Consider the following 15,766-nt stretch of genomic DNA (forward strand, 5'->3'; position numbering starts at 1 on the left):
TTTCAACTCTTTTTCAGTTTTGTGTGCAGTCACTCTGCTGGAAAGAACAACAATATGTTTTACTGAATTGTTTGGACTTTCAACCAAAGTTTATGACCCTTCAACACACACACACACACACACACACACACACTCCTGAAATGTTGCCTACAGTCTGATGACTTCATGCACATAGTGATGATACATACGATGACTAGTTTCATTTGTTGAATCTTATTCGTTGTCCTCAGTAGTTTAACATAATGTATTATTGTTGTATTGTTAATGTAGTATTGTTATGCTTGTCATTGCACTATGAGCTTTTAAATAAAGTAGTTTAACATAATGTTTATGTTAAACTACTTTATTTAAAAGCTCATAGTGCAATGACAAGCATAACAATACTAGGCCTATCTTGCTTCTTGAGCGGGACTTTTCCTGCTCTACCTACGGTATATGTACAGCTGAGGCAAAGTGGGACTCACCCTAGTTTATGTTCACACAGGGTCTGCGACCTCTCAGTAAAGTGGATTGCAAGTTTCAGTGCCTCGAAGTGACCAGGATATGTGTCAATACTTGATTTGTGGGATTCTATTTTCTTCTTAGGCATATCATTACTGCAGCAGGCGCTCCGCTTCCTCTTGCCGTTCCCGTAGCAACCAAACAGAAGCCTTGTTTTGTTTTGCCGCTGGTGCAGGAAAGCGGCCACATTCGCGGCGTCTGCATGCCCACTTGCATGGGATGTGGTTTGTTTGGAGAAAGCCCCTAGACCGGCGTTATCATACTTTATTGTGCCCGCTGGTCACCATGGTTACTGTCATCTGTTCTAGAAATTCAGGAAGTTTCAACATGTTGAGAAAAGTTTGTGTATTCAATCCAAAGTGAATCACAGGCAGCAGACCCAGCTGCTCAGTTTTCTCAGGCCTCGCACTAATGAATAGCATCTTGTTCAGCATGCATCATATCTTCCTTCCCGGACCTTGGAAGGATACAATTTCTACAGCTGTGAGGCTTACTGTTGCATTTGTTCAATTTAATGGCTAATTTAATCATGGCCTTACTGTCGCACGGGTCTGGGTTGATGAGCAACACTTCAAAACTGTTATGCCAAACACTTGATGTCAATTTCACATAACATGGGAAAATTGTCATCATTCCTCTGCTAAGGACGTTGTTTTTACTTCAGTATTCACCCTACCAATTGCTACATTAATGCACTAATATCATGTAAATGAATGAATCTTCCAAAATCCATCCTTTATCTGGCATTCAGTATAGTTTGGATTCAAGCACAACCCATGACCCATTACTCATCTTTGTCGATGTGCGTCCTGTACAAAAGATGGAGCAACAATTTTCCAAAGTGAGCATACAGTTAGGAACAGAATCCATATACCACCACAATGGATTGGATTCATGTGTGTTAAGACATTGGACAAATGAAATCAATGTTAATATGATTCTAATTTCTCATACTTTGATGAAAATAATTTGCAGTTAATGTCTGCCTAGGGTATGGAGCGCATGAACTTCACAAAATTCTAAGGCTCCTCCCTGGAGATGCTGTGCTATTGGGTTGAGATCAGGTCAGGGTGGCCATTGAAGAATATTCCATTTATTTGTCTTGAGTTCCTTCTTGCAGGTACTAACAAAACAACTAAAGCAGATGATCTGAGGATGCTTTCCTTAGCACAGTAAATCACGAAGGTACATGCCACTGATAACATTCACGAACAGGAAAGCCAGATTTGAATTCCAATTTGAATTTGAACTCCAATGCCAGTCTTCTGGAAGCAGACATGGACAAATGAACTTGGGACTTTTAAAGGCTAATCATTTGACGATCCTTCAATGGCCACCAACCCAGCAGTCTGCTCTCAAGCCAATGTTTTATACTGAAAATCAGAAGCGGTCAGACTTACAAACTGGCAACAACTGAAGGTCACGGCAGTAAAGTCCTGTCGAAAGAGCTCCAAGGAGGAAACTCAGAAGTTGGTGATACCTATGGGCTCGAAATGTCAAGCACTTGTCGACTGCAAAACATTCTTAAACGACTTACAAATTAATTTGACTGACAACTGTATCAAATGTCAAGGCAGTTGTGAGATGCCTAATGGAAAGTGGCTGAGTAAAATGATTGAAAATTCAGCACTTTGAGAAACATCTCAAATTAACGTCTACACTTCACTAAAAAATAGTTTGTTTGATTTCAAATCCATGGTGGTGGTGTCCAAAAAGCTTGAATTGGCTTTGATAGTCCAGTTTTATGAGTTTGAATGTTCCGTGACCTTAAACATGTGAGTACAAAAGTTATAATCATGAATTTAATTAGGTATTGATGAAAATGTGAGTGTCTTTGCATATCCCAACTATGGGGGGAAGAACTTAACTGCACATGCTGCAGAAATCAACTTAAAGAACAACTTGTTTTGTTTTGTTTTTTAATTACACACAACCGAAACATGCTGCATACAATGAATAAATGAGGCGGGTGAGCATGGATGACAAACTACAATAACTTTAATTCTCAGGAACAAACTTAGACGTATGAAAGGACACATAGTGTACATCGGTGTGAATTACAACACAGTACGTGCACTCCGATTAGTCCAACCGAGGCAACACAAACGGGACCGAGCACAGCAAAGCAACCACAATCAAAGCTCCAGTTCTGAGCTAACTACCTCTGAGTCAGGGAAGACACATGTAAATGGTTCAGGGTCAGGGTTTGTATCGAATGTCTTGGGTGAAGGGTTGGAGGTTGAGGGTGGTAAAAGGGGTGGGGATGGGGGGCGTAAGGGTCAGTCGTAAACATTACTTACTGTAATCTGTGATGGTTGTTGGGTTTGTGTGGCGGCAGGCTTAATCATGATGCTACTAGTGACTTTGCTCTTGCTTTTGGGTGTTGCAATGCTGCCGTTAGGGATTCTCTGCTCCTGCAGAGCTGGTGAGCTGACACTCTGAATGAAGGGACCTCCTAAGTGAATGTGGATTTTGTTGTCCTCTGTGGTGATGATGCTTGGCCCAGAGCTGTTGGACCGCTGCACCTGCCAGCCATTCTGGCGCTCTGGACTCACGCGGAAGACGGCGTGCCCTCCGGCAATCTCCACCGGCTCAGCTGAGACATCACGGTCAGGGGTGCCCGTTGTGACGGAAACAATTTGGATCGGGGACATGGCTCTGTCAGGGGTCAGTGAGTTGCAAGAGTCAGGGGTCAGAGCTCTCGAATATGGCGACATAGTGAGAGGAGAGAGCACCCTATCTGGTGAGCAAGGCTTGTCTGAAATTGGAGAACGTCCGCATTTCGCAGGTGGGGAAATGGCAGTGTTCTGGATGATGGTGATTCTCTGTTTGGGCGGGCCTCCGCTTGTGGGTATGATGGCAGTGCTGGTGAAGGACGGCGTGTTCTCTGCGGTGGGGCTGGTGATCTCAAGTGTCGCCAAGTTGTGTCTGTGCTCAGGGGTCACTTTAATCTGAAGCGGCAGGCCAGGATTGTGGGTCAATACCACGTCTCCAGCCTGTACATGGTTACTATTCGGCCGTAGTTGCAGTTTGCCATTCAGCTGGTTAGGACCCTCGTTAGATTTAGCACCGGGGACTCTTCTCAGGTTGTTGTTATTGAGGTTATTGATGTTATTTGCGAGGGAGGGGCCACATTTGTTGTAAATCTCATTGTCCCCAGGTTTGCTCTCATCACACAGATTCCCATTAAACATGGCGTGCTCTAATGGAACCGCCGTCAAGAGGTCATGAGGCTCGGTCTGGACCTCTTTGGTGGCAAGGTGCAAATCCGAAAAGCGCCTTCCATTCATGCCAGGGCGCAAACTTTTGCTAAATCTTCGATATCGTTCAAGCTCCCGCGTGAGCGTCTCCATCTCCCTGGCCAGTTCCTTGTTTCTGACTTCCTGTTGGGTGAGCTTCCTTCGCAGAGAGGTGTGGTCGGTCTGCATGCGGCATATGGACTCCTCTTGTCCCATGTATTCATGGATCTTCTCCTTAAGAGCCACAACCTCCTCTGCCAAATGACTTGACTTCGCCTCCTCGTCCTTCAGACGTTTGAACAAAACATGCTCTTGGTTGGACTCGTTCTTCTCAGCCAGCTGGTATGCGGAAAGTTCTTTTCTGGACATTTCCAGCTCCTTCATCAAAGCCTTGGCTTTTTCCTGCTCGTTTATGAATCTCGTCTCCAAGGATTCCAGCTCCTCTGTTTTTAACAGGTCACCGTCGACAACCCTGATGTCTTTGAGTTTGCGTCGGAGTCGCTCGACTTCCTGGGTCAAGTCTTTTACTTTGTTGTCCTCTTGTTGGAAGCGGTAGGCGATGGGTGTTTTCACATGCTCCTCTTTAACTTTGCTCCTTAGGTAGTCCCTTTCGATAGTCTCGAGTGATTGCAACCTTTTTTTCATCAGATTGATTTTGGACTCCAAATCAACATTCTTCTCCTCCTCTGCCCTTAGTTTGCACTTGAGGTCATCCCATTCCCTCTTGGCCTCGCACATCTTCTGCTCCAGCTCAGCCTTTGAATTCAAAGCTTTCTTGCTCTCCTCAATGAGCTTTTCTGTGACTGACGTGACCTTCTCCTGTTCGACCTGAAGTTTGCCAGTGCTGTTTTCGACCTTGTTTTCCATCTGCTTCAGCTTCTCTGCCATGGCCTTCCTCTCATCGACCAACATGACTGTCAATGTCTTTAACTTGGTGAGGTCCTCTTTCAATGTCAACTCTGTCTTTTCAAGCAGACCCTCAGCACGCTCCAGCTCTTTAACTTGAGCTTTCAAAGCTTCCAGTTGCCCAGAGAGAGCCTTTGACACCGTCGTTTCCCTCTCGAGGTTACTTTTTAGTGAGGCGCATTCCTGTTTACTCTCGCTAAATGCATCCTCTAATCTTTCCAAGTCCATAATTCTGTGATTCAGTTTATCAACTTCGGCCTTCAAACCGTAACTTTGACTGGCTTCTTTTTCCAGTTTCCTGTTAAGCTCTCTGCAGTGGTCCTCCATTCGAATCAGTTCTTCATCCTTTCCCTCCATTTCAAGCACTCTTTTCCGTAGCTCTTCCAGCTCGGACATAAAGCTGGAGTTTCCACATTCACCTCGGCTGATTTTGTCTCTCATCTCCTGCAGCTCCTCCTCGGCTCTGCGCAGCGTCTTGTTGGTATCATGCAGCTCGTCAAGCTGCCTGCTTAGAGTGGACAACTTCTGACGCAGCTGCCGATTCTGTGCATCCTCACTTGTCAGTTTAGCCATGGTGGCTTCCTGCTCCTGATGGTGTCGACTGATGCAGTCACGCAGCTCCGCTTCCAGGCGGCACACCTTCTGCTCCTCTTCCTGCAGGTTCTTGTTGGCTAAACTCAGCTCCTCCCGAACCTGTGTAGTGGTGGTGCTCAGCTGTTGGACCTCGGCTGTCTGTTGATTCAGCTGCTCGTTGAGACGCTGCTGCTCATCTACCACCATCAACGCAAAGGATTTGACCCTTTTCAATTCCTCTTTCAGACTTGTGACCTTTTTGTTGTTCTCTTGGTCTTTTCGTTCTTGAAAGGCCTTTTCCTGATCAATTAACAGCTTCAGTCTGAAAAAGAGGAAGTCAGAAAGTTTTACCTTCAAGCACTCACAAAATGTATCTGCTTTCCCTAAAAGTCATATTTTAACCAAGTGGTATAGTTCCACTCATCACAGTATGTTTTTGGAAAAATTTGTTGTGGCTTTGCATTTCCACTACGGCAAGTCTTGGCGGTATGCCCATATGCAACAGTAAAACAAATAATTTGACATATAGCGTTATGACATCACCAACCCGATTTCAACAAAAGACATCCTTTCTGAATCACAGTGTGAGATTGTGCATTGATCGTGGCCAAGTCAGGCAGTGATTTGTCTAACAGCAAAACAAAAAAATAAAAATATCCTAATAAAGTTCATGATTATCATTGCAATAAACAGCTGCTTTTACTTGGCAGATGGAGTAAGCTATTTTGAACGGATAACGTTTTGAGTCTCCATTTTAAAAGATAGAGGAATCCGTTTTGCTGAGGTTTGCTGGTAAAACAAGGTACAGCACACGCCAACCCAGATTAAAATGAGCTTGTTTTAGAAGAGGTGTTTTGTGTTCCTCCCATTCTATTTCTACTTTCCACAAACACAATGCTTCGTAGTCACAGAGTCAACAGAAGTGTGTCTCGCGGCCCACCATTTACTTCGGACTGTAAAGGCACTACCTTTCACACCAGAAATAAGAAAAGTCAAAGATCTCTTATCTTCCCACGGTATGCACTGTCCTACAAGACATTATTTCCATTTCTGCGAGTCAAAGTGAAGCCACATCTCTAGCTGCAGTCAAAACCTTTCACAGGTACTGTTTCAGTTACTCTTCTAGTAACAAGAGGTCATGAAAAACGACAATAAGAAGGCCCCTGAAAATTTCATGTTGAATTTTTGGGGGAGTTTGACAGCATAGTCTTCTGAACACACAGAAAGTAAACCCTAACCCTGTTTACTGTCTGTACCTATAAATTGAGAACCTCTATGGCTGTATTGAGAAAGAGTAGAAGGAAATGTATATATATATATATATATATATATATATACTGTATACTGTATATATTACATATATATATATATATATATATATATATATATATATATATATATATATATATACAGTATATATTTTTTTCTCTCTCTCCCCTCCACTGTAACCTGTTATATGGTACTGTATTTTGCATGCGGTTTGCAAAGAAGCCACTTTTAGAAATACATAAGTCAAGTCTGTTGTAGGTTCAGTGACAGTTTAAAAGAGCTAAGTTAATTCATTGACAATAATATTCATATATCATTACACATCAATCACACATTTACAAGTCGCAGGGCACATGAACATAATTATTCCCTTTACCATCTATGGACTATTTAGTCTTAAAAGAAAGCATGCATGTTTTGCGGATGTAAGCAACTGAGAAGATGTAAAATCGACTCTGAGATGTTCCAATGGAGAGTCAAACGCCGAACTCCTCGAGTTATAATCCATAATCGCTGAGTTCTCTTAATATGTGAAGTAAATGGAAAAATATTTACTCCTTTCATTGTCATTTGTATCTGACTGTTGCATTTATTTAGGAATTCAGTTGTAGAATTTTACTTCTACTTGTAATTGTTTTTCACACATTTACTCAATTCAGTGGGATAAATCTAACAGATTTTACATGTTATAATTATACTCAATCACGTACTAGTATCTATAACTACATTGTTTTACAGTGCAGGAAAGTAATTTGAACTCCAGATGAGTGTCGCCATCCAAATCCCGGTGCCACTCCAGCAACAAAATCCCTCCAATACTTTAATCTTGACCTGAAGTGTGATCTGTTTGTCCCAAAGCCAGCCAAGAGCTGCCAAAGTCTCGAGAGTTTGGATTAAGTTCAGCAAGCCTACCTGCAGCAAAGCGTTCCCGGTGTCACTGCCAGGAGTTATTTTGCCATACATCGTGTGCCCCACTCGCTAAATCGCATTCCTACAGCCAGACCAAACAATAAAGGATGTGCTTTGCTCCCTATGCCTTTGGACTATGACATCATCAACATGGCCTTATATGGAGCTTTGCATTGCACGCACACACAAGAAGGGGGTGTTCTTGCTTGCTGGCGTGCGTGTGCGCACCAGACAGAGTGGGTTAAGTACATTATGACACATTTTTTTGCCTTTAACAGTGGTGGGAAGTACCAAAGTACAAATACTTTGGTACTGTATCTGCTTTAGTTACCAGTACTTGAAAATACCTCTGGGGGCGGAACCAGGGAGCATTGACCACAATGGTGCAACAGATTAGGAGAAGATAGATATTCCCCACCAATGGCTGTATTTAACTGAAAAGTCTGTTTTGTTGTTGTTTTTTGCAGTTGCTGTCATTTGTTATTTTAGCATTTTTTATTGTGAGTCAGTTCACAACTATTGTTTGTGGTGACTTCAGCCATCACACGATCGTTTTTTAACCCCCTACTCAGGATGAGCACTGTGATAGTTTTTTGGGGGGTTTTGTTTTGTTGTGCAGTTATCAAAACAGATATTCTAATTGATGGTCAAAAAGAACATTTTTACTTTGTCACATTTCAGAATCTGTACTTTACATCAGTTAGAGAGTTGTACTGGTACTTGGAAGTATTTTCCTACACAAATATTTGCACCTTTCCTTGAGTACGAATACTTTTGCCACCACTGCATTTTAACCAGCTGTAGATATAAGGGGTGTTCACACGGCACACATTTGCTCCGGCGCTGCACCGATGTATTTTGTTGCGATATATTTTGCACCGCAGCAAATTGTGTGGAGCGTTCACACGTACAAAGCCGCTGAGCGTGTCTCCACCGGCACAGCGTCGGCGCAGCCCCACTTGCGTTCACATGGCAGTTTCTGCAGCGGAGCAAAACGACAGAAAACAAATGAGCTGTCGTGTTGGTTCTTTTTAAAACGTACTGTATATACAACTCAAGCGACTACTGGACAGGCACGTCCTTCTCCTTCTCGGTCGCCGTGCCTTCTGCTCGAGAGTGACCGCCCCCGAAAACGTAAATCAACGATGACTTCAATGACACTCAGAAAAGCAAACACGTAATGCGCCAAACAGAAAATCAAGAGAGGAAATCACAAAATAAATTATATGGGGAGCGGGGGGTTGTGAACACACAACAAATGAACAAACTACACAAACAACTCCGAGACAGTCCAGTCTTCTACAAAAGGAAAGATGTTACCAGCCAAGTCTTGTGTCGTTATTAAACAAACACACTTGGCGGAAGTCCGACAGAGGACGAAAGCAACGCATTCTCGCCTTACGTAAACTCTCCACAAGCATTTGCTCTGGAGCAAATTTAACCCAGTTGCGTTCACACGTGCAAATTTACACCGGTGCTGCTTCGCAAACGAGCATTTGCTCCGGAGCAAATTTTTAAACCACCTCCCTGAGGTGGACCAAATTTGGTCCGGTGTAAGCTGTTTTCCAGGGCTACGCCGGAGCTAATTTGCACGTGTGAACGCACTACTGGGGCAGCCCCGGCATAGCACCGGACCAAATCTTGCCGTGTGAACACCCCTATAATGTCTCTGTGTCGTAATGCTTTGTCTAAGTCGTGTATCTCCACTCATTAAAATTTTTCCAAGATTAGAATACAAAAATTATGTTTTCTCAAACAAAGGCTTTCTTAAGAAAAGCTAAATAGCCTTTCTGTCCTTGCTGTCCAGTATTCAATCTGTGGTCACGACGGTCAGGGGAGCCGCCAGGGATTTGGCGGGCCCCGTGGAGAAGAAAAAAAAATCATTTTTTTTTTTGTTTTGTTTTGTTTTTGTTTTCCAAGGGCCCACATCAGTCATGGGTTCACTTCTCTTTTTTTCCTCTCAAGTCACCGCTGACTGGAATTGACAGAGATGTCACTCTCCTTATGTATGTATGATTCAAAATATTAACGGGAGAAGCGTTGTCAGGCTCATTATCTTGAGTGACCAGCGTTTTTCTTTTCTTTTTTTTTGGGATATTTTGTTTCAGTGTGTTGGTGTCTAAATGAGCTGCCGAAATGACTGTTGTATCCATCTTTAGTTATAATGTCCACAAGCCCTTGATTTCGTGAGTTTCCATTCACTGTGTGAACACTCCACAGCTGTAAGATCCGACAGCAAGAGAAAAAAAACTCAACGCGGAGTCTTGGTAGTCGTGTCGCCTCACCTGCCTGCTCATGCATGTTGCACATTATGAAACGGACAATATCTGACGTGCATGACGTCCTCCTGTAATCAAACCCAAATGTTTCTCTTTCTGTCTCCACGTTTGCTCTTTAATTCCCTTCCTCCTCCTCTTTTTTTGATTTCACTACTGATGTTTCTCTCGTCTTAGAAATGATAAATGCTTCTTCCAACAAAGCCATTACAGAGATAAGAAGAAGTAGTTCCCAACGCACCTGTAGAATGAGTGATGTGTGCAGTCTTGTCAAGGACTGCTCAAGAGGCAGGAATCAATTTCGCACCTTCAGAGGGTGCAACTAGGCAGACAGTCTGTAAATTACACACCGAAAGCCCCTTTTCACTGCAGGAACCTTTGGAGGAACTTTATGCATTCACGCCAAGGGTATTCTTCTGAATCCTAGATCTTGTTTTCTTTTTTTGGTTGCGGGGCAGTACTGCCCAGGAACATTTTCATTCGAGGCAGGTTCTTGTAATCGGTTGAGGACTTGCATTTTATTGGCGATGAAGTGTTTGAAAGTCTTGAAAGTTGTTCAAATAATTATTAACAATCATTGAGGGATGCCAGATCAAGTCTGGACCAGAAGTTAATGAACTATCATAATTCTTTTCTCTTTAGCAAGAATTAAAAATAAACAGTTTGATATATCAAATAAAGTGTGACAAAATGTAATCCATCCTGCCCATAATGTTCTAGATCAGGGGACACCGACCTTTTTGACACCGAGGGCAACTTCTTGGGTACTGATTACGATGAAGGCCAAACAGTTTGATTGACACTTCTGAAATAACTGATTTGCTCAAATTATGTCTTTCATAAAAATGATGTCAACGATCGTCAATATGCAACACTTTATTCCTATAAATCTCTGCAAGTGTTTACATTTTCCAAATGCTTAAAAAAACTTTCTGGAAATCATTATGTCCGCATTTTCACTCGCCACTTACACTGACTGAGACATTTTTTAGAACAGGCCCGCGGGCAACTCATGTGATCCCTGTGGGTGGGGGTGACCTGGTGCCCGTAGGCAGCATGTCGGTAACATCTGCTATCGATCCTTCTGCCTGTCACGTAAATATTGATGAGGAATGGTCATGACAGGCATTCTGTCCTGCAGTTTGCGACGCAGGAATTTACAGACGACTCGCGACACAACCATGAGTGTGTGTTGTACGGTCAGGGTGACATCATTGCCCGGCGCACTTAAAGAGAGATGAGGCAAGTTGCCTGCTGTTTTCAGGCCAATTCATGGCCACATCATCATGATCATGTCAGCATCCAAAGATGTCTTCTGTGAAAGGAGTCAGACGCAACATGGTAGCCTTAGTCGGGCAAATCTTGTCAGCCAGTGTTTCCCAACCTCTAATGAGCCAAGGCAGATATTTTGCACAGTAAAAATCTCACGGCACAACGCTAAACAAAAATGTCACAAAATGTAAACAGCTCTGGAAAAAAAATGAAGAGACCAGAAAAAAAAAGATCATTATTCGGCACATTGACTCTGTTTAATTTTCTTCAATTTAATGCGCTAAATTACAATATTTGTTATAATATAGGGTTGTATATTCTGAAATTATGACGACCCCATCTCAATAAACTCACAAATGGACTGTCCCAGTGTAAAGTCAGGGCCTGTTTAGTTGAGCACAACACTATTATTCTGTTGCATGAATGGCAACAGGTAGAAAAGAGAATGTAGAAGAGCATTTCATTGTTCTGTCGGTCACAATATGTTGCATCGCTACAAAAACAAGAATACATTATTTGTGGTGAATGCATCACTTTCAAACCAATTCAGTAAACTTGAATAATTTCCCAAGGCACACAGTCTCTCACAGTCACAACACACATTGTTTGGGAATGGCTGCTCCAAGTCAACAGATTAGACTTGCGCTCTACAAAAGGGTGACATGTTCAAGCTATGAGACAAATGCACCTTCTCTATCCACATGAGTGGAGTGGATGCAGGATTCCGATGATGTCACAGTGAATAGACATGACCGGTCACACCTCAGTGACTGAGCACAACAGTTGGCTCACATCTGGAGCCAGTCCACAGAGGCCCTTGGAGTTGTGTGCTTTTCTCTCTCCACTTTGCTCACAATGTCTTCCTTTTATTTTATGACAGTAATTAGCTTCAGCATAGCAGCTGAATTTGGGTTAAACTAGGCTCAAAATGAGGCCCAGCTAGCAAAGGAATTGTAGTAAAATTAGATTATGGGTCGCTACGACTTAAGCGTTAGGTCGGATGCCATGCGTGGATTTTTCAAACGTGAGCTCATGCGTATTTTGTTTGGAAAAAGAGTGCTCTTCTGGAATGAGCTCATGCTATACTTACATTAAATTAGAGAGCGAGATGGAGTCGCGGCATTTAGCCTCTCGCCTTTACTCTGAATCCAAACCGCACAGGCCGTGCCCCTGATTAAACTTCACAAGATTTCTGCTGCGTTGTATCCAAGGCACTAAGAGTGTGAGTTTTCCTGCAAACACCAAATCGTGCACCGTGACCCAAACACACGTTATGGTACATTTGCTTCTTTGCAGGGGCCTCATGGCTTGTCTGCACGCTGACATTGATACTTCCTCTTCCTTACACTGCTCGGATCCTCCCCAGACGCCTGAAATCAGATCTGGCCCCCGAAGCCTATTTAGTCAGACCATGCCCCGACCCCCAACGCCTCGGAAACCAGCTACTGTGCGTTTGCTTATTTGAAGCAAAACGCAACAAATAGTCTTTGTCCCTTTGCATTGCTGCAAGTCAAAGGCTCCTTGAGAACAAATTGATTTGACTGCAACAATTACTCTTGAAAGCAGGTTCAACAGAGGTTAAGAATAGAGCCATTGACTGTAACCCTTGAATAAACAAATAGCCGGAGATAGTTGCTTTGGGCAGGTACAAAAATCAGTATTTTTTAAAACGTGAGTCCATACCAAATGGTTGGAATGTCACTTGGAAAACAAAAAAAAGCTTAATCATGACAGAAACTGGAGGAAAAATTAGTCCAAATGGTTGTCCGTCTTTATAAGTATCCTGCAAGTGATTGGTGACCAGTTCAGGGTGCAGTCCGTTCGTCCCCTGTCGTCAGATGATCTTGTGACCCAGAACAAGATAAGCATTGTGAAAATGGATGGATGGATTTATTTGTCCATTGTGGCGATTGCAAGTAGGCAATGTGCGCTCCAAGTTTCTCATATAAAATCACATTTGATAGAATTTTCATCTGAACTTCATGAAGTTTTTTGCCACTTTGTGAATCCACCCAGTTTTCCCTTTTTGCTGAAGCCAACTATGGGAAAGCAACATTGGGTGGAAGCATCTTGCTCGTTGTTGATGGAATCACACGAGATGAGGTCATACATGCCAGAGTGCGCCTTCATCTGTTCTGCGTGTCAACAACACTTGAGGGCTGTACCTCATCTGTTTGCTACATTCATGGATTCCAGTTAGCATTGACAGGGAGCCGCATTATTTCATTCGCAATGTTGAGGTTGTGTGAGGACAATCACACTGTTGATTCATTACACACTACAATAGAAAACCTCACATTTTGCAAAGCTGAGGCGGGAAGTGTTAGAACGTTGTGATTTGCAACACAAGTCAACAACAAAATGCCGAAGCATCTTGCCAACAACTCATAAGCTGCTCCTTTTTCCCACCTACAGGAGGTGAATTTTTGCACATTGTTCATTGATAAATAAATAATGGATTTGCACCCCTGACACCATTTGCAGCTTGCTGGCAACACATCTGCAAAAGTGTCACTTTCAGGAAACCAAAAAAAACCCCGTCACGCCTTTTGAACCATTAACATTGCATCGTCAAAAGCAAGCAACTCTTTAAATTGGTCAAAAATGTTTAAAAATGACATTTCTATGATCTTCTACTCTTTCGGACAAGTGTTCTCCAAGATATGGGAATCAGTCAAGGAATGTTTGCAAGATCCGAGGTCACTCATATTGCAGCTGAGAGTCGGCTGGCCTCGCAACCTTTTTTTTCTCCTTCACCCCAAACGTGTTTGATGGCGTTAAAGCAAGCACTGTGAAGTCCTTCCACACCAAACTTCCAAGCATGTATTTACGGACCATCCTTTGTACTCGGGGCACAGTCAAGCTGAAACACAAGAGCTTCCAGCATCTTGAACTGGAAAATGCTCGGTCCGTGTTGTGTATTTTTTGTCATAAATAGACAATTGGCTGAGCTTTCTCAAGCTCTTTGAACCGTTTCTTGTCTACCGAGCAGATGGATAACGAAAGCAAATGCCGTCACACATCTGTAAAACCTTCCTGAAAGTGCTTCTATCTCCAAGCATGATGTCATCGCTAAAGTTGTGTCACTTTCATTCAAACTAGACCACCAGAGAGACTCAACATTAAGTCTGTCAAGCTTGTCTCGCCCTGCCCGTAAACTTTAAGCAATTTGCCGCCAGGCCTCTGTAATCTCATCACCTCCTATTGGTTGGCTACTTTCAGTTACTTTGAATGTCATACCATACCCATATTAAGCACAAATCTGATAATTCTGGCAAAATGTTACTAAAGAGCATTTTATCAGCATGTGGGCGTGGGAACAGGTTCCTCTGGTGATTGTGAGTGCTTGCAAGGCGGAATTTTGTAGCCTCGTTCCCTTAGTCACACCCACTTTACCAAGTGAAATAATACTAGATTTTATTTATGAATGGACTCCTTTTTCCTAATTGAACCTTGAAAAAAAATACAATGGCATATTGCAAATCAGGAAAGTAGCCCCATGGTCAGTAAAAGGATATGACTCACATCTGCCATCGTTTGACTCTTTTTCATTACGCCGTCATTGCACATCCTATTTCGTTACTAATTGCCATCCTTTTCAACAAGTACTCTTTCCCCACAAGAGTGATGTATGCTTTACAGAGGCCCTCTGACATATTTGGAGATGAGGTCGAATGTGCGTGTTTGGTGTGTTGGGTCAACGTGTCGAAAGCATGCTATTCGTGGTTTTGATATGAGGGCGTTCTCATTAAAGCATACGACTGCCAGTAAACCATCGTGGTCAGCTCAGGAAATCACTTTTTTTTCCACCCATACAAGGAAATGTTCGGTACAAAGTCTCTCCAGTTGCCAATAACTTCATTTCCTCATGTCAGCTTTCAGAAAGCTGGTGCAGAGCAGGAATGTGTGAGTGTGTGCCAGGCTGAAAATACAGGTGGAGATCTCTTCAGGAAAGACATTGCTAACACTTTTTGATGGCCCGATGGCATCTTAACGGTCCATAGGTGCTGACAGGTTGTGCTCATGCATGCCCGATAACTTTCTTAAACATGCCGTCATCTGGACACAACAACAAACTGAGTGCACCCCTATTTATTGTGCTGCAGAGTCGCGACCGAGCCATACGCAATTGATGGAATAAGACATGATATGGGGAAACCATGGCATTTTTTTTACAGGATGTTCTAATGGGTTAAGCATGCTTGCTATAAGCTGTTTGTCACTCTCAGTTGAAGTTGACTGTAAAACTGACACAAAACGGCATTATTAACACTAAAATGTCCAGCCAAATCATACACTAAAACAAGTATGCTTGCTGAATACGAACGTACAATGCAACATGCCGCTGAGATGCTAACGGATATTAGCACAGATGTTACGGTAATTCAACACCTTCAAACCGCTACTTCCCATTTCCACACACGGTATTTCTCCAGCTTAGTAGGCGACCTTCTCTGCTTCTTCTTCTACTGTTTTTCATTACACTTCATCTACATCCAGTAGAGCTCAGGACTGCTTAGCATCAGTGTTGGCGCAGGCAATGTGCCCCCTCTGTGCAACATAGCGTGGGTGGAAAAGATGAACCGCATTATAATTGGGGGGGGGGGTTCCTGCAAAGTGACTTGGTTAACGAGTTCACAACTTTCCTCTGAGGCGAACTCGATTGTCCAGGAACACTGATCATTTTCAACGAGAAATCCCACAATGTAAACATAAAATGCAACGTTGTGTTTCAAAGGAGAGGGCAGATCTGGATAATAAGCACGTCAGTGATGATGAGGACATTGCCCAAGAATGTTCTCAACCTGTTGATGTCATCAC

The 15,766-nt window shown here is 42.9% G+C and overlaps 1 protein-coding gene across 2 annotated transcripts in view; it reads right to left on the minus strand.

Annotated features, from left to right (window-relative positions):
• Positions 1–15,766, minus strand: part of filip1l (filamin A interacting protein 1-like) — a 34,823-nt gene that overhangs the window by 1,321 nt on the left and 17,736 nt on the right. For both annotated transcript variants that reach the window (XM_086119836.1, XM_086119846.1), the window contains one exon: positions 2,802–5,541. In XM_086119836.1, coding sequence (XP_085975962.1) covers positions 2,802–5,541 — 2,740 coding nt within the window. The remainder of the gene's footprint in view (positions 1–2,801; positions 5,542–15,766) is intronic.

The sequence above is a fragment of the Hippocampus guttulatus genome, chromosome 1 (genome assembly GCF_054856545.1).
Source record: "Hippocampus guttulatus isolate MCC_2025c chromosome 1, RoL_Hgut_1.0, whole genome shotgun sequence".
Lineage (NCBI taxonomy): Eukaryota > Metazoa > Chordata > Actinopteri > Syngnathiformes > Syngnathidae > Hippocampus > Hippocampus guttulatus.